At 37.3% G+C, this 24,676-nt stretch overlaps 1 protein-coding gene across 1 annotated transcript in view; it reads right to left on the reverse strand.

The window, feature by feature from the left end:
* RP1 (RP1 axonemal microtubule associated) overlaps positions 1–24,676 on the reverse strand; it is a 204,109-nt gene that overhangs the window by 125,665 nt on the left and 53,768 nt on the right. Inside the window, exons 6-19 of the mRNA XM_088065349.1 lie at positions 20,283–20,446; positions 18,267–18,353; positions 15,549–15,681; positions 10,913–11,064; positions 10,293–10,371; positions 9,531–9,606; positions 7,921–7,997; positions 7,803–7,834; positions 7,535–7,664; positions 6,087–6,190; positions 4,190–4,363; positions 3,355–3,567; positions 2,073–2,250; positions 355–486 (exon numbers count right to left, since the gene is read on the reverse strand). Of these exons, the coding sequence (XP_087921475.1) occupies positions 355–486; positions 2,073–2,250; positions 3,355–3,567; positions 4,190–4,363; positions 6,087–6,190; positions 7,535–7,664; positions 7,803–7,834; positions 7,921–7,997; positions 9,531–9,606; positions 10,293–10,371; positions 10,913–11,064; positions 15,549–15,681; positions 18,267–18,353; positions 20,283–20,446 (1,731 nt within the window). The remainder of the gene's footprint in view (positions 1–354; positions 487–2,072; positions 2,251–3,354; positions 3,568–4,189; positions 4,364–6,086; positions 6,191–7,534; positions 7,665–7,802; positions 7,835–7,920; positions 7,998–9,530; positions 9,607–10,292; positions 10,372–10,912; positions 11,065–15,548; positions 15,682–18,266; positions 18,354–20,282; positions 20,447–24,676) is intronic.

Here is a 24,676-nt window from a genome sequence, read left to right on the forward strand (position 1 = left end):
AGTGAGCCTTAGATAGGGTTCTGCACCATATCAACCTCTTAATTTCCACAGAAACGTTCAATCAATAAGTTACTATAAGTTACTAATAAGTACTATCAATAAGTTAATTTTTTTTTAAAAGCTGATTGTTGCCTTATCAATAAACCACATTCCAATGCTCCTTTTAGAAAAAGAGTGACTGACAATGTATTTTATGTACTGTGTTTGTGTGCATAATTCAATGATCAATAAAAATCAATAAACCAATTCAATAAAAAGCCATTCACTGTCCTTCCTGAGGTGAGTCTCTGCAAACACGCACAGAGGACAAGCATAAAACAACACACCACAGCTGGTTTGTAAACTCTCACTTACTTGAGGGTGGGGGAGTTGAAGGCCTTTGAGGTTCTGGCTCCTGGGCTTTTCCTGATTGGAATGGAGATTCCCTGAACTCTTTCTTCTCTTGTTTGGGTGCTGCAGATGTTCCCATAGGCTTTTCCCGGCCAACTAAAGCAATGAAATGCAAAATCTGTGTCAAGCTAGAAGCCATTTGGTGTTTTCTTCTCAGAAGCAAGCAACAGATCTCACAGTTGTTCCACACAACACACATAAAAATCTTTATTGTTAGCAGAATGCTACAAAAAATGGAAAAAAAAAAAAAACTGACATACCAATTAAAATCTGTTCAATGTTTTAAAAATCTAAGCAAAAATTTAACACTGATGTAGGAATAAAATGACTTGTTAAAATTTAACTTTCCCCAAAATAAGCTTCTCCACCCCTAAAATGTTTCCTTTCTTAACAGTGGAAATGCTGAAATGAAAACTGCTAGAGACCATTTTAATAATATAAATTGATATTTTTAATATGAAAATGTGAAAAAGGCAATATTTATTGCTTGCATAGAACATATTAGCTCCTTTTTATGTTCCTTTTAGTGAGCAACACAGATTTAGAGGGGTTGAAGCCTGTGACACGGTAACATTTAGCTTTATTTAATGAATAAGCACTGTCTTGTTGAGAATTTCTATTGAAAACACTGCTCTTCCAAAAGGTAATAAAGACAAATAATTTCCTCATTTCTACAAGGACACAGTGATCAAAATATTCCTATCACCCTGCAGCAAGCAGGGATGGAACAGCAAGGATACACTTATAGTGACTTTCGATCACAATACGCATGTAACAGTAAGAGTGGTTGTAGGTTTTGATACTCTCTTTTTGAAATGTTTGTTCTGCTTGGAAAAAAACCTGACCAACTTCTCAATTGCAAACTGATGCCCACTTAGCCTTGTCATGATTTTTTTCGTTTCCTGATGTCTGTTGTCAAGTTCACCAGATAAGAATACATTTCCTGTAGAGTAGTTTCCTGCAGCTATCATGTAAGTCAGCTGGCGTTGGTAGCCAGTTTTTCACCAAATTAAAAACTTTGTTCTCCTGAAGGGGAAAAGACAAGCAGACTATCCAATGACAGTGATCCAGAGTGTGCTGAGACCCAGTTTCTGAGTCCTGGCTTGTTGAGTAGGTCAGCTCTCTATTGAGGAAACATTTTGGCTGCAATAGTTCTCAAATCTGACTATGGGACAGAGGAATGACATAATGAATATACTGGGTGGGGACTACGATGTATTTCACATCACTAAAAAAGAAACTGAACACTGACAAGTAGGCCTTCTTGAAAGTCTACTAATTCTCCTATGAAATTGGGAAAAACTGTGTTAGAGTTGGAAGCAAGACATCTTACAGGCTTCCAAAACCGGTGGCCAGAATGGGGAATGAACCCAGGAAGTCAAAGCCATTTTTATCTTGTCCATTGTTTCAATTCTCATTTTCAAAAGCTTAGTAGTAAAACAATTGACAACTACTGTATCATTATCATTATTATTATAATTATTATTTTAAATTAGGAAGGAATTAAGTTAACTGAATATGTAGGAGAAATTAAGTGTGCTTACAATAAAATTTTCAGTTTTAAAACTACTGAAACACAAGGGAAACTGTGTCAATGTATCTTTTACACTATTGCTTTGAATTTTGTCAGTTAAAACTATTAATTACTATGTAAATCCATAGGCTGTTGAGAAATCACTTACATCTGATGACCTGTGGGTAGAAGAAGATATTTCTCTCCCCAGTGTTAACAACTGGTTTAGTCTGGCCATCTGGCAGAAGACCAACATATATCCCTTTATTTCTCACTGATTCCAGACTCACAGATCCAGTTTCCAAATTATTCTCAATTTTAAAATGACAGTATTCATCACCTGTGCCCTAAGAAATTGAAAACAGAAACATGAATTCAACAATTGAATTAATGTAACTAGAGGATGTTTCTTAAGTCTTAATTATTACTACTTTCCAGTAATACTTCAGATTAACTTTACATTCTTCACAACATGCTACATTACTACACACACAGAGACATACCTGTACCTAATCCCTTTTTAATCCTTTAACCAGAAAAACTAATCACATAAGTCAGGGAAGTGAAAGACCAAGTGAAAGCATTCTGATTTATGTTAGGATTTAGGCAAAAACTAGGATATATTCAAAGGAGTTTCCCACTTAAACAGTTTCCAGAGGATTAAGAAATGTGAAAATAGCTATTTTAGAACACATAGGGTATTTCTATACAAATTTTATACATAGCACAGGTTTGCTAATGCAACATAATATAACATGTATTAAATAAATGTCATTTTTTCCCTCAGTTTCATAGCACTTACAAGTTTAATCTCAAAACCTTTACCCAATGTCACTTTTTATCTGGACCTCCTGATCCACTGGTGGAACACTGCTGAAAAATAATATACTCACAAAGCCTAAATTCAAAATATGGATCAAGCATTTTAATCTTTGAAAGTGTACTGGAAGCAATGACAAAACTCTTACGGACCTCGTATCTGAGTACTTATACAGCTTTATTTCATATTCAGTTGTCTTCAACTCCCAAATAAAAATTATGAAGGAATATTTCTTACATAAATGTGAGAAATATTAACGTAGATGAACAGAAACACACTTTAAAAGTCAGTTTACATATACAGTTGCATATGTCTTAATTATTCTTTAATAGGTTTTATCTACATCATCTATCTAGCAGTACATAAGTTTTAACTACATCCACATTCTCAGTAGTTTAAAAATATAATCAGATCTTCACTGATTCAATCAATTGCCAAACTAACACAACACCTTCTCTTGCTCTATTTTTCTAGAGTTTCTGTGGCAAATGAAGGAAAAGATTTGAAACAAATTAAATCTGAGCAAAGTTTTATGTCATTTTGATCCAGGCAAATTAAAAAAGATTCTCTCCTATCACTGACAATTCACTCAAACTATCTGCAGAGGAAAATGCAAACAAGAATTGCTTACTGTTCCATCACACCGGTCATCTTTGATCTTCAGATACATTCTTGGTTTTTTCACACTTTCAAACATGCAGAGTCCAGAGCCAATTTTATGCACCTTCCAGTAGGATTCCTGCTGCTGCTGACCTGCTCCACTGCAGCTCCCATCAGGTCTAAGGGACAGAGCCTGGCAGAGGCTTGTGTTGAGCAGAATGATGGCACCATGGTGAAACACACCCTTTAGATCAGAAACGAAAAGTCCTCTGTGAACAGCACTCCTTTTCTCCGTATTAAATTTTGATACTGATGCTGCTCCTACTGTTTTGATTTAAGCACTGATTCATGAATGTCCTTGTGTGAAAGATAAAAGAGTCAGTCTCAAGTAATTGAAGTATACCTCCAGTCTTTGGATATTTGCTGCTTTCTGTGCAGGCACTAACCAGCAGTGGAAATCCTTCCCTAATCTGTAGCATCCCTGCTTTTCCTTGCTCAGCAGCACGGCACAACATCCAGAGCACAAGGAGAGTGGCAAATTAAGGAACTTATCTCTTTTCAACAGCAGCTCTCGTGAGCTACTTTTCGAAGATCTGCTAGGAAGTTTAGGGTCTCATCTTGCCCGTGTTCCAGCCCAGCCTGTTTGCAGGTAGGAGCTGCGGTGTGGGCAGCGTTCTCCCGGGGCCAGCAGCGAGGGGAGCCTTCCCAGGTGCCGCCTACATGTTAAACTGTTGTGGAGCTCCACCTCGTGGAACAGGATCCCCCTTTTAGCTCGCAAACCTCTGAAACTCGGCTAGAAATAATCCGCTTTCTAACAGCACCTTGTGTAACTGGGAGTCTTCCTAATTTCCCTCTGCCCGCCTTACCTTGACGTGCACAACAAAGTCTTTGGAAAGCCCAGCGTATCCTGATCTTTCACCGGCTACTTTGCCTTGGCGATTGAAAGCCACAGTGTGGCCTGGGTAGCTGGCTGACTCAAGAATGGCACAGCTGTCTGGTTGGAGGTGAACACGGAGCTCACAGCACGCCTTGTCTTTGCTCTAACATAGTCAAAGAAGGAAGAATAAATTATGCGAACTATACGGCAAAATCCAAACCTGAGAGTATCACAGTATAGTTTCTGTGTTGTTTGAATTCCCATAATCCTAGCAGCCTAATACAAAAATCTTTCCATTTTTCAGATTTGCGGTCCTAATAAGGACTGAAATTGTGGACCCTGTGGAATTTGAGAGAAACAGTTCATTGTAAGATGACATAGAACTGACAATAATACAAAAGATACCTAGGTACTGCAGCTGGAGAGTTTGTCACAGCCTATAAAGATGGTAAAGAAGTATAAAAGTGACACAGACAGGAAATGAACCACAGTAATTCTTGGGCACTGGCCCATCTTTGGCATGGTTTCCTTTTCTGTTTGTCTTCATTCATTTATACTGTCCTCACAGAAAACACTCAGAGAATCATGAAATATGGTACTCTTTACATACTATTTACATGAAATAGTAAAGCAATACACTTTACTCCGTGTTTGCCTCTTTAGCTTGGCAGGCTCTACGATCTCATTGCAAAAAAATCATAATTTAATATTTTATCAAAACATTTAGCAATAAATAATAATACATATTTAAATAGTTTATCCACTTATCATCATCCTCATATTTAAATAAAACTAGAATTTAAATCAATGTTAAATGCTAAAAATACCTCTAATAGTTGATAATACTTCTGATTTACATCATCTTAGAATTTTCAAGACAACTAAGAGCCAATATTTTTATGGAAATTTTTAATTTTCAAGGCACTACCTTCTGAAAAAAAAGCTAAAAGAACAGTCTATTAGATACAATATATCTATAAAAGTAAAGGAAAAATTGTATGAAGTTTAGAAGTACTTGTGAAACAAGTAAGTAAGCATGTCCTCAAAGTACAATTAAGTATATAATATGAGGCAAATTGCAATTTTATGTAGCCTTTTTGTTCCTCCAACACCTGAGAGACAGATATCCTGTCTTAAAGGTGTCATAAAACATCAAAGACTCCCAAAGCACCCTCAGACTCTATTCTGAGGCCTTTCACCAGAGAATTGAAAGCTTCCCTTCACAAGGGGAGGTACCTGGACATTCCCACCTAAATTCTGGTCTTGTGAAGGACCAGAAGTCAGATTTCCATGATCCCTGTGGGTCCCTTCCAGCTCAGAATATTCTCTGATTCTCTGATCAGAAGGAACTGGATTCTACAACTCCATTTACCTACCAGTATACTGAAAGTGATGAGGAAGAAAGATCATAGTAAGACTTGAAGCTGGGCTAAAACAAATCAAAATGCATCAAAACAAACCCTGGATTATACCAGTTGTTTTATGACTGGCATGTTACTTAAAAAAAAAAAAAATAAAAAACACAAAGGAAAGGAGCATCAAAATTCAAGCCAGAGAATTTTTCCTTATCGAAAAAGAGGAGACATTAGGGTATTCCAGGTATCTTGTCAACATGTGGCAAACAAATATAAATGACATCTTGGAATAGTCTGGTATATCTGAATTAAAGAAATCAACCAAAGAATAAAAAAGTAAACTGTGAGAAAACAAATCCCTATCTCTAAAGTCACCTATTTATCAGCAGTTTCCTGGGTTCAGTTCTGCAATTCTTCACTCCTTATCAGACTGGAAATATTTATTAGACAGATTTTTAAAACTTTTTTTTTTTTTTCAATCAGAGAATGACATGTCTTTATGAAGCAGGAATCAGTAACACCTCTTCCTACCTTTCCAGTTACACGGCCACTGACAAGCGCAAGAGCAAGAGATGGCATCTCATGACTGCTGAATATACATCTATTTCCCCTTTTGACATTTACATCAAAAAGACCTAAGAGTTAAGAAAAAAAAAAAGTTAGAAATATGAAAGTATATTAATTCATATTTACATTTAATTACAATCAATGGTTTATCATTTTCAAGGGAAAAGAATTAATTCAGTGTTTAACTCAACAGTTTGACCTCTCCAATCAATAAATTCTCTCATTTGTTCAGGAAAGGGCATCAAGGGACTACTGTCTCTTTTGCTGCCTTGAGGAGAAAAGCCCTGAGAGGTAATGATAAGGAACAAATTTCTTTTTATCAGCACATATGCTTAAAAAAAAATCCATAAAAAGGAGCTGAGAACTCCAGCATGATGAACTGGGCTCTAGCAATGAATTTAGATGATAAATAACAGATGATGTAGGGAACATAAAGCTCTCAGGTAAGAAAAGAAAATTCATTTTCTCTATATCCATAATAGAATTTGTAAAGCAAATCCTGCAGCATACCTCATGGCTTCTCAAATTTTAAATCTGGCCAATTTTCCAAATGATTAACTCTTATAGCTACAAAATAGTGATGAAAGGTAAATTCTTGCCATTTTTGTTGTTCCCAGGGACAACAACGATTTTTTTGAGCAACTGTTCTACCAATCCATTATGTTGCCTTTTTGTAAGATGCAACTGTCTCTGGAGGAATCCTGCGGTGCCCTGATGCACTCTGGTGTGTTCTGAAAGATTCTATCACTTCCAAAAAGATCTGTGTAAGTTCTCTGTGTAAAGTCCCTGGCGAGATGTCAGAAAGACTGAGCAGCTCCATCACTACCAAGGGGATAAAATATGTGTACCTAATACAACATGTATTAGAGACAAGTGCTACTAATGCAATAGGAGTAAAGCTAAAGGGTGGAACTGGAAGGCTGCTATTAAAATCAGTTAAAAAAAATAGAATAAAATTAATTTATACATATATTCTATATATGTGTACACATACACACATATTTATACTCCTTATTAACGAACTCTACAAAAATTTTAACTTGTTATCTTAGATGGATCTAGTTTCAAAACACTCCAGCTGTCCTTGACATGTGAGTTCTGTGGAAGCATCAAACTGCTGAAGACAAGACATTTTTCTATTTGATAAAGGAAAGCCAGCAACAAGACACCATATGAGAATGTGTGTGCATGTGTGTGTGTCTCTGTGTGTGTGTGTGTGTGTGTGTGTGTGTGTGTGTGTGAAGCATATATTTTCTGATTTTCTGAGTCCTTATAGTCACTAATACATGCATATTTTAAGCAAGGAAAATGTTTAGTGTGATTATCCACTCCTATCCATTTTAGGAATCTCAACGTTAAAGTCTTTCTTCCTTGTATCTCTCATGCAAACATCCAGATGGAAAATACTTTACCATATTTATTTTTCTTGTCACCAAGAGCATCAACTCTGCTGTCTGGGTAGAGGCAAATGAAGCCACGGGTGAGCCTGTTGTAAAATTGAAGTGTAATGCCTTTCTGAAATTTCCACCTTTCTGCAGCCCACTAGTTTTGTAAACAACAAACAGAAAAGACTTATGAGATGATATGCAGCAATTTGTCCTACAAAGCATTCAACTGACCTGATTTCACTCAAAGCATAATTTCAATGGTTTAAATTAAAATAAAAATATATACTCTTACAGTTTTTTCTCTCTTGAGTTCCAGCTCTTGTCCTATGCAGATAAAAAGAGTGTAATTAATTTACAGAGATCCTTTCTTCCCTTTGAGAGAGTTTTCTCCCCCACCAATTTTCACTTACTTCCTGGAAATGTGCTGGCATCTGTCACAGGCAGTTCTCTAGCAATACTGCCATCATCCTGTCCCTGGTCCAGCCACCTAAAAACCAGAACCTCTTTCAGTAATAACCTTCACTGGCAACTTCCAAAGTACGCATGGCACTTGGATATCGATACTTGCTGTCCTATGCATTAAAGTCTCAAGGCTGACAAACAGCAGTAAAAAATCCAGCTTTAGTAAAAAGAGATTAACTTCGGCAAAAAATTATTTCTGTTTCTTGTTCTTGGTGAAACATAAGTAAATGCTTTCTTTGGCTGAGGTACAAGGGCCTAACCCAATTTTTACAAATCAGTGAGCTCATATTCATCCCAGATCAATAATGAATTGTGCAGTGGTCACGATGTTTGTTCTTCCTATCTGCAAGAAGACTACAGCAAGATGCAAATTATTCTGTGCCCTGAAAATCCCTATAAGAGGAGGCAAATCCAACAGTGGCAACAGTTTCACCATGTCTGAACTATACTTTCACAATGCCTTTTTTACACATCTACTTATGTAAGTCTAACTCCATTTGAGTCAAAAGCATTCACACACCCAGAGCAAGACGGCAAGCACGGCATCAAACTCTAACAATAGCTAGCACATACCCTGTATTTTTCTGCCTGAAATGGAGTTGAACTCTCCCTAAATTATGTATGAAGCCAGCATTATAGATCTCTTCATAGCAGTTCATCTCATCTAGAATACAGACTCAAAATTAGGTCAGGCAAGGATGAGGTGCTGTATCTGATAGGCAGAAAGCCCTTATTCACACATAAATCAGTTTCAGTGTGCACATCGCTCACTCTGGGCTGTCTCAGGCAGTTATTTATTCACTCAGAGAAGTGAGACCAGGAAATAGAATTGGGGTGCCACTGGCAGGCTGCAGCTTGACTCTTACGTGACTGGACTTTACCGTTCCTAATATTTGCACTGATAGTTATAGATTAAAATTTTTCCACAAGGTGTTGGGAATTAATCAGACATAGATAAAACTGTAAATGAGTTACAGAACAGAAGATTCTGAGCAGCAGCATCTACAGGGGAAAAGGCAGGGAAGTTGGGATTGCTTCAAATTACATTGCAGCTCAGCAAGAGGCTGAAAAGCACATGACTAAAGGGGATGTGGTCAGGTAGCTGCATTTGTGATTGCCACTTCACAGGACCTTAAAGTCTGATCCTGAGCTGACTGAACCCCACATTCGTCTCCATACTAACTTCAGTAAATCAGGAACAGTTTGCTAGAAAGACAGCAAGCCACTCTTCTGACTGCACTGCATGACATGGAAGAATGGATGAACCTGCTGGTGTCAGATACAAGGTACTGGGTATGGGAAATGTGTAACAAAAGCCTATCTTAAATAGTTCAAAAGGTGCAAGAATGGAAAGTCCCCAGGCAGGACTTTTTACTGCTTTTACCTTAGTTCAAATGCACCAGATGTTTGAGGCAGATACAAGTCTTAGAGCTGTAAGAAGAATCAGACAGCTCACTTCTTAGGAAATATGTATTTCCCCTTACAGGGCATTTCAGGAGAAAAACTAAGAGTAGTTACAAATTTATTAAAAATTTAACCCAAATCAAACACAACTAACCTGTGACAAAGAAAAGTATAATCCAAATCTGTTACAGGATCCTTGATCACAACTTTTTCCAGAAACCATCCATTTCCTTCGAAGAAATAAAGTTAAAAAAAAAAAAAGTTTCTTCATGAGAGAAAAATTTATGTATTTAATTATGTATGACTTCCTGTAGTTTTCTCTTTTTTACTGGAACTGCAAAATCTGCATCTACACTGGCAGGTTGCAAGAGCCACAGTCTCCACTCGCTGGAGACAAGAGTCTCCAGTCTCAGAGCTGGAGAGAGGACAGTACCTGCTCCAGGTACTCTAGAGATTCCTTATGGGCCTGCAAGCTGCTGGGTCTCTCCCTGGCTACATCCCTCCCTCCTTTAACATTGCCATCATATGAGACTTATTCATTTTGCCAAACAAAATATCAACAAAATTAGATAGCAACTTATAGGCCCAAAATAAGTTATATTTACAGTATTTAGGCTCAAGAGTTGGAAAAGTAGGACTTGTGACTTCAAGCATTTTAATTTTTACCATTAACTGGAAGTCTAATGATAAGATAGTGCTACAAAAATCTTCAATTGTATTTTTACAGTGTAACTGATAATGCTAATCCATCTAAAATTATATTGGCTCATTTTGACTCTAATACAAGACACAATCAATGTCTTAACATGCAAACATTCCCCCTCTCCACAGTTTTTTATAGGGATTAGTAAAAATTACTGTCAGATGCTGTTCTTAACATAATGGTTGAGAGTATAGTGAAAGTGAGATTTCTGACCTGATCCAAGCCCATTGTGTCCTATTACAACCTTGTACAAACATCCAAGGTGCACAGCTTCAACAGCAAAGATGTCAGTCTGTAATCAACCAACAAAATTTCAGAAAAATCTAAAAAGCATAGCATTCTTCAGCCACAAAATTGCGAATACCCATAAACCCTTATAACTCTTTTGTCAAGATCATCATTTGAAATATTAGCTGAAACAGTGGCAGAAGCCTGATCACTTTGCTAATGAGAGTAGTGCCATTCAAATGAATGGGATCAGAGTCAGGAAAGAAAAATCAGTTGAATGGCTAAGCACATACAAATTACAGCATATGTCAACATTAGAAATGCAGATAAAAAATGAAAATTTGTTTCCTCTTCGCTTTTTAAACCAAATTTTTAGAAGAATGAAAACCAAAAGTACACAGCTTACCTATTTTACAAATGAAAATTCTCACTTTCAAAAGCAATGGTATAACATTAGAAAGTAATAGGGAATACTTAATTAAGGAATTCTGGGGAGCCATTGGAATACAGTGATCATCTCTTTTCTAATTGCAACTTTCTTGGATGTACCACCCACTCAAGAGAGAAAAGCCAGCCAAAGACACCAAAAATGCTCTTTCACTTACTTGTCCTTTTAAAAATTTCTTGGATTTCTGTGACCTGAGCAGCTGTCTTGATCCTGTATCACCTCTTTCTCCATAGACAGAAATATAGACATCAGCCTCAGCTGCAGCATTCCACAGGTCTCCTGTTGTCACATGAACTTTGTAGACAGTCACTGAAAATAAAAGATGACAACTTTTCATATCACAGGCACTATTATAGTTACAATAACATCTAGCTGGCTGTAGAGTCCAAATACACCGGTGTCAAGGACAGAGTATAAAATATTAAAAGTGCTATTCAATAAAATAAAATACAAACTTGCTTTTATGTTTTTTATATTTTCTACATTTATTGTTGTGTCCCAGGCTGTCATTTGTGGGGAATGCAAACAGAAGTTAATTCTAAATGCCCAGTATTGGTCCTGCAGCATCATTTGAAATCATCATAAACTGAAAAGTAAATAATGTAAATCCCAGATCGGAGTCACCGTAAGTGGTGAGATCAAAACTGTAAAAAGGAATGGGAGCCATTATCATTTTGAATGTACTGGTTAACCAAATAGGCTAAAACCTAGCACCATCGTTTCAGTTTCCAAGGACCTGAAAACTCACTGTTTTATTATTTTAGCCATTCATGTTTAGGGTACAATCCTAGAATGGTTTGCTTTGGAAGACACCTTTAAAGACCACCTAGTCCAACTCCCCTGCCATGATCATGGACATCCTCAGCTACCTCAGGTTGCTCAGAGCCATGTCCAGCCTGACTTTGAATGTTTCCAGGGTTAAGTAACCTCTCTATATTCCATATGGAATTTTTTTTAAGGATATAAATTTAGGAGGAAAAAACTAAACTTAAATTCAATAAAATTAAACCATTTAATAATTACTTAATTACTTATTAATTACTTAATAAAAATGGATAATGCAAGTAAGATTAAATTTGAGTCAAAACCTAATGAAACTGAAGGCTATGATACATAAAAATATCTACCAATATCAAACTGTGGTCCTTAAAATGCAGATGCAGGAGCTCCATAAAATTCAGAATTAAGATAAAACATGCAATCGTAATCTTCAGTATTAACATGGGAAAAGCAAAATTTATGCCAACATACACTAACAATGTCTTTTTAGACCAGGTGAGGTACAGAGAGAATGAAAGGGGAAGAGAAAAACTTATTTTCTGGCACACAAGCTCTTCTTACAAGGGTAGATGTCTGTGTGCTTCTCTGTCTTGCAAACAGAAAAGAGTTTCTGAATCACTGGGTCAGAAACGACATCAACATTATCATCATTCAATTGTCAGTTTCTATTTGAAACATGTTATGAAGATTGGCTGTAATTCTCTGAAGAAGGTTGCTTCCAAATCTCACTCTTCTGATGGCCAAACACCTTCCTTTTATAAGCACTGAAGATGTATTTACCATCAGTCTGTATCTGCAATTATGCTAGGTGGCTGCTCAGTGTTACAATTCTTCCCTTCATCCTATTTTTTTCACTATTATCTCCCACTTATTTACATGGTATTTTTTGTGCTTGTTACTAAACAAGCTTTCTTTAAAGAATTCAATTCAGATAATGGTAACAATTTGGAAAAAACACTTAACAGCCTGCACAGGTTTTAATGTGCCCACACAGAATGCTAGTGGTAGTTTCCTTCTGACATGAGAGCTAACTCATTTTGAGATCAGAGCCTCTGAGCTCCTCTGAAATATGTTGCAAAGATCAGCCACATTTAACACACAGAAGCTTTTGACATTCTTTAGTTAGCAGCAGAATCAGGCACTATCTTTCCCAGTGTATGCCTGCCTCAATACTCAAAGTAGTTTTCATTAAGCAACTGTTAATTCATACTGCATTATACCCTTATAATTTCATATGTCCCTACCTGATCTATTCGCTTGACCAATTTTTTCTTTGCAACACCCACATGAACACATGTCCCATGAGCAGACCACAGCAGAGGAAGAGAATTAATTTCTCTCTGGACCAAAATTCCATGCATAGGACCACAACAATCCTCTATCGCAACAATTGCCTCCTTCAATAGCTACCTACTTTATAATTCCTGCAAGAAGAAAAGCAAAGGTCCACCAGCTACCAAGACTGTGTAACCCTGATTTATTCACAGGATATAATTAATGATTGTGTCATAAACTATGAGCAGACAGGGACAGAAGTAGAATGGCAGAGGATAAAACGTCAAATGAATGCTGCTCAGTCCTCCAGCATTACAGTAACAAAGTGTCTGTGTAACTCTTCTTAACAGTTTAATTCCCATGTTCTTCCTTTGAATAAAAAAGAATGTTAAATCAGAGAGTGTTTCAGCCTCTTTTTATTCAGAAATTGGTTTTAAAGTGCCTCTCATCATCTCTCTTTCACATTGAATCCAGATCCCTTCACTGTTCTGTTATCAAACTATCTTCTCTGAAGTTGAAAGCTGTGTTCCCTTTTCACTGTCTCATGCAGAAATATGACACCGGCAAAAAGACACAGAGGCCGTCTTTCAATTACTAAATCAGAGATGAAACTGCCTTCTCCAAAGCCTTCTGCATGACCCTTTTTACACTGAATCAGGTAGAAATGCACAGAAGCTCTTTTCTTTCTCCCATGTGTGAGGGAGAAATTGTTAACTACAAAATGCAGATTGAGAGGTTGGTTGTAAGTGTGCCTTTGTGCTTTTCATACACCGAAGATTACTTGGTAATAAAAATCTTTCATTGTATCTTTATTTCAGAAACAATTGAAACCTGCTACTCAGAAAGAGCCCAAAAATTAGGATGTTCAGAGAATCACAGAATATTCCCTTCTGTTGGAAGGGACCCACAGGGATCATTGACTACAATTCTTAAGTGAACAGCCCATATAGGGATTGAATCCACAACCTTGGCATTATTAGCACTATGTGCTAACAAACTGAGGTTGTTGAGATCTGCACCTCAGAATATTTAAATGAGAGAACTTTTGGGAAGAACAGATACTGCAAATAGGGGAATAGAGCATATTCAATGTAGTATGTCAATTATCATTAATTAGTGTTTATTCAAAGGGGTGAGGAGGCACTTTTATACCAGTGTGTTTGTATGTCCCCCTATACAAAAAATAATAATCTCCTGGCCAAAGAGACCAAACCTGTGAGGAAGCAGGCTAAGTGCCTCTGAGGCTTCTCATGTCATGAAGATCATGACCACCCAAGACCAAAATTCATTGTGGTTAGTGTGGACAGGACCCTCTCTAGAGCACTTTATGAGCCTAATGTTTTATGTTGCTAAGTACTGGGGGAAACCTCTCTCGTTATTCTTTCTCTCTTAAAACATACTTTTGAGGCACAAACCTGTTTCTTCTGATCTTCTTGTTAGGTTCTTAATCTCAGAGCTCAGACATCACAGGGAAGCATAAATATAACTTCAGGTCACCTTATGACAAGAGCAACTGTCCCAAGGTATGCTTTCCCACATCCATGGGCCATTTTCTGGCCTTCCATTTTATTTGTATATATCTTCTGCCTCTAGCCTGCACCCACAATATCTATTACCACTGAAATACCTGTTACAATTTCTACTTTACAGGATCAACACAAGAGAACACAGGCACACCATAAAGCACTGATAAATTGTTAAACATTCTGGAAAAGGGGTTCCATAATTTTTAGAGAACTCAGAGCGGAAATTTCTCTCATCCTATTAATTTTGTCCTCTGCAGTTATGATTTTTGTGGGGAAGAGAAGAGGAAATGTCCCAGGTGGATATTGTTCTAGTGAAGTCCTAGCACAAATAATACCAGTGGGGTTATGGCTTTTCCTCCTCTAGCACCATGCCTCAATGTGATGCAAATCTGCCACAGCATTCTTACCCCCTCACCCACATCTCTCCCAGGACACACTGATCTTGCTAAGCCCTTGTAATTTTCTTAGAAATTTTCCTGAAAAGGACAGTGCCAATTGGAGAGAAAGGAAGAACAAACACAGACTTTCCACTCCCTTTCCATTGATCAAGCAGATCAATTTTATAGCAAAGCAGGGATTTTATAGCAACATCAGGGACTGGTGTGGTAGATCAGGACACAAAAACAGTGCAACAGCAACAGCCAATAATTTTCATATCCTTTGGAATCATTCATCTTTAGAATTACAATAAAACCTCCATGTGAATAATGGAGATTTTAACACTTACAGACCCTTGAAATATTTATTCTGAAAGTTTTATTCCACACCCAAAAATTAAAAGGACTCTGGAATCTGAGCCACTTACCAGAAAGAGACTAAAACAGCAACTACAATAGTAATTCTGGAGCTATAATCCTCACTTATTGAAAACAGAGTCTGTGACCTGACTCATATGCTGGTCTCATGGTGTTTGCGTGTCTGACATGTCTTTACTATTGCCTTTATTTTAAACCAAACACAAGCACTGAAAATCTTACCAAACAAGGAATCCATTTAAAGAACGTGTGAAATTCAAAGCATTAAAGACTCTCTCGACTCTTTTCCAGAGTTTTTTAACCTTTTACCTGAGTATGAACAGTAACAACAGGAAAAGAAAGCAGAAAAAGTGACGTGGCAGCCAAAAGGTAACAGAGGGCCTGATGAAAAACAACAAAATCACCCCTATCAATATCAGTCTGGGGTCTGACTTTGCTGATGTGGTATCGTGCTTACCTGGAAGAATAGGCTGACCCTGGTATAAAACAGGAAGCTCCACAGATACTTCCCCACCAGCCTGATCCTCAGCCAGCCATTGATGTGCCGGGAAAGAGAACTGCTCCCCTGAGAAAAGGTTCAGCAACTGCACCTAAATAGCACCAAGAATTCCAATTTAACTTGCTGATCTCAGACCAGATGGAACAGAACATGAAAAGTGTGGGATGCTGTTGAAATCTGTGCAGGTACATCTTTGTGGGATGACCACAAAACCACAGCATTTCTGCTCCCTGGATCCAACTGCCCAAATCTGACTTTTCACTCAGCCATATTTGAAAGCTCAGGGCAGAGTAATTCAAGTGCAACCGAGACACAGGATTTTGTCAGCTCAGGAGCACTCCCACAAGCCACAGCTGCTGTTCCAGCTGGTACATCCGTGGGGGCTGGCACTAGGTGGCATGGCTTACCAAAGACGGAACTTCTCACTGGGGAGCTTGTCAATGCTTGTATCTACATTCCCTATACTTTTAGCAGAACAGGAATTAAAGGGGCAGGTTTTGATTCTTCAACACTCCTTGTGACATAAATAAACTATGAAAGTGCTAGCCCCAATACCAGCTGAGGCCTACACAATGCCCTACATTATTTACTTCCATATCCACCTTCAAGCACGTAGCAGCAAAAGGACCATATGCACACCAGCTGAAGGAGGAAAAGAGGCTAAGTTATTTTGTACTTCAAAGTGCTCCTTAGTAAGCATTTCAGAGGCTGCTGCATGTTCTAATAGTCCTTGATTATGCTAATTTATACCCATATCTACACTAGATTTTGGATCAGCAGAGGGAAGGAAAGACACTCCTACTTGTAGCTTCACTCTGTGCTTTGCAGAATCTAATCTCCTTAATTTGAATATTGAACAAACTCAGAATTTCTGGAAACAGTTTTATGTCTTTTGCTGCACGAATATTAAACTTTAAAGACAAAGATTCATCTTGTTTGAAAAACATGGCACACCTTAGCCTGACAACATCTGCTGATGAAGCCTGAAAAGGAAATTTGGATTAGAGAAGCAGCAGCTTTGTGGACATTTCCTGGTCTGATATCATCTCAGTACAGATACAGACACAGAAATCATGGGACACTCATGGAAAACTAGTGTGCCTAACTACCAGAAAAGGTCTGTGGTTGTAGAACACGCTGCTTTAATTTTAGTTCTTCCTGAAAAAAAAAGTAGGTTTCCCAGGAAACAGTGATGCTAAGTGTCTGTAGGTTGTTCCTCTTGTGTGAAGTCTAGAAATCAATCCATTCCTTTGTCTCTGACTGTAGGGTTTGAATGTATTTCTTTTTTTTTTCTTTTTTTTGACTTTGCGCACAAAGTCGCAAAGAGAGAATGACCTGGCCCTGGCTGATGAACCACTCTCTAAAAACTGTATCTGATGGACTGAGATTCCATAAAAAGACAATTAAAATTTATAAATAAATAACTAATGGAACACACTGAAGTGTTGAGTTTTTTTTAATTTTACTGTTGATTTCAATTAATATATCCTAGGTGGACAGAAGTAAAATAATAACTTTTCATTTTTCTCTTTCATTTTTTGTCAGACTTCCTCAGTCTCTCAAATGTCTGTCCCCAAAACTCAATACAGCTGGAAAACAAATACCTAGGTTTTATCATCAGGCAGTCATCACTTGAACTGAAAGAGAAATAATCCCCATAATTCTATCATGAAACCTCTTAGAGTGATAATACATGGTATTTCAGTGTACACATGAACTGGCTAGAGGTATGAACTCACAGGATCTTGCCTAAACTTCAGTTAACACTTCCCAGATCTCAGTCTTCCTTCTGAGTCACAGGCCCAGGTAAAAACAAGCATCAAATAGCCAGATATTTTGACCACTGATCAATGAATATTTGACTTCACTGGGAACTTTGCATTAGATAGATCTAGATATACCGTGAAATATAATTTTAACATTGAGTTCACCAGCAGCTTCTGAAGTTCTTCAGAAATTGCAGTCTCTCAACTGAGAGATAAGAAACTCTGGTACAAAGAAGAAGGGTTTCAGGCCTGCGTAGCACATAATTGGCACACATAGTATCACATTGGATATAGGATAAAAGTCAGATCCTTTAATTTCCAGTCCAGAAACCTATATATTATGCTTCCCAACCAAACCTTGAAGTGCAACTAGATCATTCTCTTTGCTCTATTATATTTGCTTAACCTGCATCAAGATAATTTTTACATAAGGAGGGAAAATGACTTCTTATTGTCTTTTTCTTATCAGAGACACAGAACTAGAAACATTTGCAATGTAGCTCTGGTGCTGTACATAGGGACCCATAGGCATCAGCCACAGATTTGGGGAGAACTTGGCTAGACTTGGTTCAATGATTTTGTGGGTTTAAACAAATCCTAGGCACTTTATAGCATGCAAAGACCGTAGAAGACTCAGACTATATCTGCTAAATTAAGTAGTCTTTTTTGCTGCCCAGCCACACATTTTTTAAGAAACCTAATGTATTAAATTGTAAACAGCCAAACCAGACATCATAAGCTGCTTTAGTTCCACAAAAAAAAACATTCCTTCATAAGTAATCCTTTAAATGAAGATGAAAGCATTTGATGAAGCTAATATAATCCCAGGGATTTTTTTCTTACTCATATTTTGAATGCAATGTCATAGTGACTGATTTGGACAGATAAAATTCTTTCTCACTGCTTTTACCTCTTTGCAGTGCCAGGCAGGGGAGTTCCCTGTATTTGTATGTCCTATTCGTATTTTGTAGAGATGTCCTACGTTCCTAGTATTGACCTGTGAAAGAAACACAACTAATGAAACAGAATATTTGCTAAAAAGAAAAGACATGAAACAAATTAATTTAGTAACTGTAAGGTGAGATTTTAATTAGAGGAATTAAATATTCTGACATTTAAGCAAGTCTTTCATCCTTAGACTTTTGGGTCTTCTAAAAGACAACCCTCAAAAATCCTATTGGCCTGCCAATCATATTCAAATATCTTCAGGAAGTTGTTGTGGTAATTCCTGAGTGAATATTTGCCTCACTGGGAGATGAATAGAGACCATATATATGACTGAAAGCAAAAGCATCTTGACCCTAAAATCTATCTCAGTTCAGCATCTATATTAGCAACCTGCTCCAAAACTATTTTTGTCTCCCACATACCTCTGAGCTTCATACCTCTGATACACCCTCCAGGGTGTATGTCTTACCACTTTTTGGAAACAATTGTGTTCAGCTTTGATGCTTCTTTTTACAAATAATTTCAATTAAATCAAGTTAAAAAGCTGTATTTGAAAGATTAGCTCTTGGGCAAGCTGGATGAATATGTCCAGTACAGATAACAGGGCACTGAAGGAATAACTTTGTGTAAAGGTTATTCAAACAACCTTACTATGAACTTAAGCGTAGAAATAGAAAGCTTATCTTCAAGGAACTGGAAGTACACCATCAGTCTTCCTTTCTCACTGTGTAATTTATTTTGTTATAATGTAGGCTTGATTTTTCTCTCCTTCTGTTGTTTTCCATAGAATTAATTTTCATGTTCTCATGGACATTGTATAGATGGGTGTGAACTGAGTTCCCTGTATCATGAATTTCTCTGAACTCAGTGGTATAAATGATAAAGAGACAAAGCAGTGAGGACAGGCCATGGCTATGTGCAAATACAGTGCAGTCAGAGATCCTTTTCTCTTTCTATACATTTCAGAGTTGGTTCTCCTTAATTGTATTCAATGCTATGAATACTTGCCTAACAGGGGAATCCTAGGTTTCAAACAATGGGACTGTCCTCCATATTTTGCATTTAAAAGTCATTGTAGGTGAAATTAATTTCAGTAATAGCAAACAGCCAACAACATCTATTGTGAAGAGTGTCTTTTAATCTGTCAGGACCTGCTTACTTGTTTTATCCACTCCTTTCAATCTGGCTGGTTTGATATCACAAATGGAGAATGAAATTCTGTATCAGGGGTGCTGGATTCTTCTGAGAAACTCCATAGGCTGAAAAGGGATAAGACCTGCACTTCCTGCATCCCAATCATCTATGGGGCAATTGTGGAAAAGGTGAGTTCTTCATCAATGCTGCCACCTTTTCTTAGAGGGGGAGTTGCTATGCTGGATATTAATGATGGAAGCACCCATTTGTCATATGGCCCTATAGCAGACACCTGTAGACAACCCCTCACAATCCTATTTACACACTCAAGCTATGCAGATTGTGATAAGGGACCTAGTCTGGCTCACCTAAATCACTATGTTATAAGACTGATTGAGAAGAATTTGTTTGTGTAACTGGAAGCAGAAGTAGTTTCAGATAGATTTATTACAGGCATAAAATTTGCCACTATTTCACTAAAGCAGCAGGTGTTTAACAAAGTTAAATTTTTATCATAATTCCTCACTTCCTCATTTAATTTTTAATATTGTAGTCCTGTTTCAAATTTGCAAACAAAACAAGTATCTGTTGTCGTACATTTCTTGGTATTTTCTTGGGCACTATGCAAATAAAACACTAGTTCTTCAACAGACAATAAACATATTGCATCAAATCAGCTCTGGGTGAGTGGGAAAGGATATTAAATTTAGCTATACATTTAAGTGTTGTTTCTCATTTCTAGATATGTGTAACATACAAAAAGCTGCCTTTTATCACATAGAGTTTGAAATGTCATGCAACCTGGCAGGAAGCAAAAGGGCAACAATGAATACATGTTACTTACTGTGAAGATGTCTTCATTGCCTCTCTGAAATAATTTTCCCTTCTCTCCATCAAGAAAAATAGGACCTGAACTGCCACGATCTCCATACAATGCAATATAAACCTTTGAGCTTGTTCCTGCAGATGGCACATCACTGGTGAAGACTGACACATTCCATTCCCTAGCTATCAAAAGATGAAAAGACTTGATGAATTACTTAAAGTCAAGATTCTTAAATAAAATGCACTTCAGTAATCAAAATTTTAAATAATAGCATGTCAATGAATACAGAAATATGTGTTTCACAAAATTACAGGAGGCAAATATTGAGTTTGCTGTGTTGGGCATGTCATGAAATGTCAGGTTGTATTCATCTTTTATTCTAAATGTCCTATATGACCAAGTCAAATTTGAATGAACGTAGATCACCTTTCAAACACAGATTGAAATATTGTATTAAATATGGGGTTCTCTTTTCTTAGGATATATCAGCTCTGCTCAATGCAGTGCTGTGTAATGACAGCCTTGACACTCATCACTTTAAATATTAGGGACTCTGAAAGCAAATTAGCTCTGCTGAAAAAGAACTGCTTAAGGATCTGTATCTCTCCAAAAGTGTGATCAACTACACAGATGTAGTACCTAGTTTGGAATCCACTGAAGCTTTACCAGCACAAGAAGGACTTTGATCTGTTGAAGAAAAACCAGAGGGGGGCAGCAAGGTAATCAGAGGGATGAAGAACCTCTGCTAGGAGGAAAGGCTAAGAGAATCAGCCTGGAAAAGGGAAAGCTCTGGGATGGCCTTTCAGTAACTGAGAGGAGCCTAGAGGAAAGATGGAGAGGGACTATTTACAAAAGCATGTAGTCACAGAAAAAGGGACAATGGCTTCAAACTGAAAGAGGACAGGTTTAGATTAGATATTAGGGAAAAATTCTTTACTGTGAGGGTGGTGGGGCACTGGAATATGTGGACCAGAGAATCTGTGGATGCCTCATCTCCGGAAATGCTCAAGATCATGTTGGATGGAGCTCTGAGCAACCTGTCCCTGACAGGTCAGGGACCCATCACTGCAGGGGGTTGGAACTGGATGGGTCTTAAGGCCCCTTCCAGCCCAAGCCGTTCATCAGTGGAAGCTAAGTACCAATGGCCCAGAATTTAGGGAAATGGTATCACTGGTGGATACTCTTCTCAACAAGGTAAATTTGATCAATTCCAAAATTGTCATAGCTTGAACATATTAAACTGAATGTATAAGAAAAAAATAACAACTGTGAGATCTGAGAAAGAGAAGTAACTGCAGACACACATTTGCTATCAACAAAGCAGTGTGAGCTTCCTCAAAAGTTGCTGTAATCTGCTTTTGCCACAGCTGCAATTAGCTGATGATTGAATTCCTTGTTTTGCTCTGCTTGTGTGTGCACCTTTTGCTTTACTTACTAAACTTTATTTCAATCCATGAGTCCTGTCTCCTTTATTATCTCAAATCCCACTGGTGGGGAAGTAAGCAAGCAGCTGTGTGGGGCTTAGTTCTGACTGGGGCTAATCTGTGACACAATGTGAGAAAATTGTATTGACTATTCCCCTTAACTCTTAGAGTAGATCAACATTGTGATTAGATTAATGATATTTGATATCATTAGTGCTATAAAAGTTTAGGTACTCGTTTAATAGTGATACACTGAACAATGCATTGAACAATGGTCTTCTTCTGATATCCTTAGAATTAAGATAAATATGCCTTATGCATTTCAGAGACTACAGCCATGATGATTAGAGGAAATTAAGAAAATATTTATGTAGGAGAAAAAGTTGAGAAAATGTCTGATTTTGTTGATAGATACCAAGGAGGAAAAAGAGAAAATTACAGTGATGGCTTTGGGACACATATATAAACTAACCATGAGTAGGCTGAGTATGGAAACTAGAAAACATTCAAGACAGACATCAGAAACTGTACTCAAGCTCTAGAACACGTGTCTGGTGGAAGCTGTAATGACTACAGACAAAAAGATTTAAAATGGGATTTAGTAATTAAATGGAATTGCTTACCTAATTGTGTAGTTTCCTTCTAGCAAGCCGCTAAACAAGATAAACTGGGAGTTCCTGGGACTGTGATCTATATGTTACGCTGGCTGTTTCTTTTTAAATTATGGGAAGACAAAAACTGAATTCTTTCCAGATGTATGGCATACTCTCTATAAATCCCAAAATGTTTGTTGAATGCTTTTCTATCTTATTAAAGCAGCTCAACACCTCACGGTGTTTTTGCCTCGGTCAATCAGTATGTTACTGTAGCATTCTGAGGTTCTCTCTTCAGCTTTCTCCAATCTTAACTATGAAAACAATTTTATCCGTGCATTTCAGACACCTGATACTCTCTGTCTTTGCTTCAAGTTTCACCAGGGAGGGTGCAATTGGATTTCAGATTGGATTTCAGATTGGATGACAGGAGAAATTACTTCACTGAAAAGGTTGTCAAGCATTGGTGGCTGTTCAGGGAAGCAGTTGAGTCACCAACCTGAAGGTATTTAAAAGATGTGTAGATATGGCACCTGGGGACATGGTTTAATAGTGGACTTTGCAATTCTGGGTCAATGGTTGGACTCAGAGGTCTTTTCTAACCTAAATGATTCCACAGTTCTCTGATCTTCCCTGTGCTACTAATGAATATATAAACCCTATGACAGTATGATACATCTCACTGTCAACCTTTTGTCCTGCTCTGAGGTGACATTTTATTCCTTCTCTTTCAGTTAACCTACAGAAATCAAAACCAAGTCTTTCAGTTAATATTCATTTCACCACTTGCTGTGGTCTCTGCTAATTGCAACCTGAGGGAGTACCTCACATCTCATGTTTCCAGGGCTTAGTTTGCTCGGTAACTCTCAGTAACTCAGCAATAAGGATCTGATTAAAGATTACTGAACCTAGATCTGGAAACCCTGAAGTTTTGTGAATGCAGCACAGAGTGCTGTGAAACCAGCAGAAAGGCTGTGGGTGATGGAGACATATACAACTATTAATTTACCTATAAATTAGACATTATTTACAGCACAGAATGCTATATAATATTCAGATGGATTGTAATAATTTTGAGTTGCATTTTTCAAACAAAGGTTTTATTTCTGTATTGACATATAAAGGGATGAAAAAATACCACTGAGACTCTTCACTTGGAGCAGCTCTAAAACATGTGAAGAAGGACACCAAAAGAAGTGGAGATGGACAGAGGAATATCAGAAAACATGGCAGCATAGGAAACTATACACACCTATTTGGTGTGAAATATATTAGACAATACATCTTGCTTTAGAGTTATAACTTGAGCTTATTACATAGAATACACTGCTTCAAACAACAGAAATATAACATTAATTTAGGGGGAAATATATCAGCCACTGGACTTCTGAAAAAAATGAGTGCTTCTCGTTTCCTACCTGTGCTATAAACCCCTTTTGCTTCACATCCAACTTCCACTTCCCTTCCACATGCCCTCTGTCCCACACAGACACAATAAAAGCCTCTGGCCCAAGAGGAATTTGCATCAGCCTTTTATTAGGTCCCCAGTCTGGATAATCATAGGATCATGACCCAGGGTTTATCACAGCATGTACATGCTAGTTATTCAAGACAGTCTTCAAGAGTACAGAATAGCCAAATTCTCATTCCCTACCTGAAAAGTGGCACCTTCTTTTTTCAGTTATATCTCTGACTTCATTGACATTGAAGAGAGGTACTGTGCAGTAATTAGAATTAAAAGCTAACCAAAAAACTGAAACACTCTCCCTAATCACAATATTCATTAAATATTTTCCAATTTCATGTGTTATATCATTTACTGAAAATTGTAAACCATATATAGGTACTTACTACATAGATGCAGTATTAAAAAAATGCTGTAAACAGGTATCCAAAATAACTCTAAGAATAGACTGAAAAATCCTGGAACATATTGCATATAACTTAGATTCTCAAAATACAACATATTTACAAAAAAAAAAAAACTAAACAAAAAAGCCCACACATGCACAGAAAAAAACCAAAACACAAAACCACAAATACAATCTTTAAGTACAGACAGAGATTAAGTTAGAACACACAACTAAAACTTTCAGTACATGTAGAACAATTTTAAGAGTAAGTGGTGCTGCATCAGAAGGAAATATGGCAAGAGTAGTCAGGAAGTCCATTGACAAAGAGTCTCTGTTCTCACTTCCTAAATATGCCCCTTTTCTAGTGTCCTCTGAGTTAAAGAGGCCAACTTTACTTGGTGTCTGGATGATCCTACATGGAAAATCTCTTTACTCACATACATGTTCAGCAGCTGACCTTTAAAATTTCAAACAGCAATTTTATAATGTTCATCTATAAAAAACTAACATGACCTCTGTTTCCTACTTGTTATTGCATTACA

This window comes from Pseudopodoces humilis, chromosome 1 (assembly GCF_049639895.1).
Source record: "Pseudopodoces humilis isolate 2021_Gansu_Grassland_sample_001 chromosome 1, ASM4963989v1, whole genome shotgun sequence".
Classification (NCBI taxonomy): domain Eukaryota; kingdom Metazoa; phylum Chordata; class Aves; order Passeriformes; family Paridae; genus Pseudopodoces; species Pseudopodoces humilis.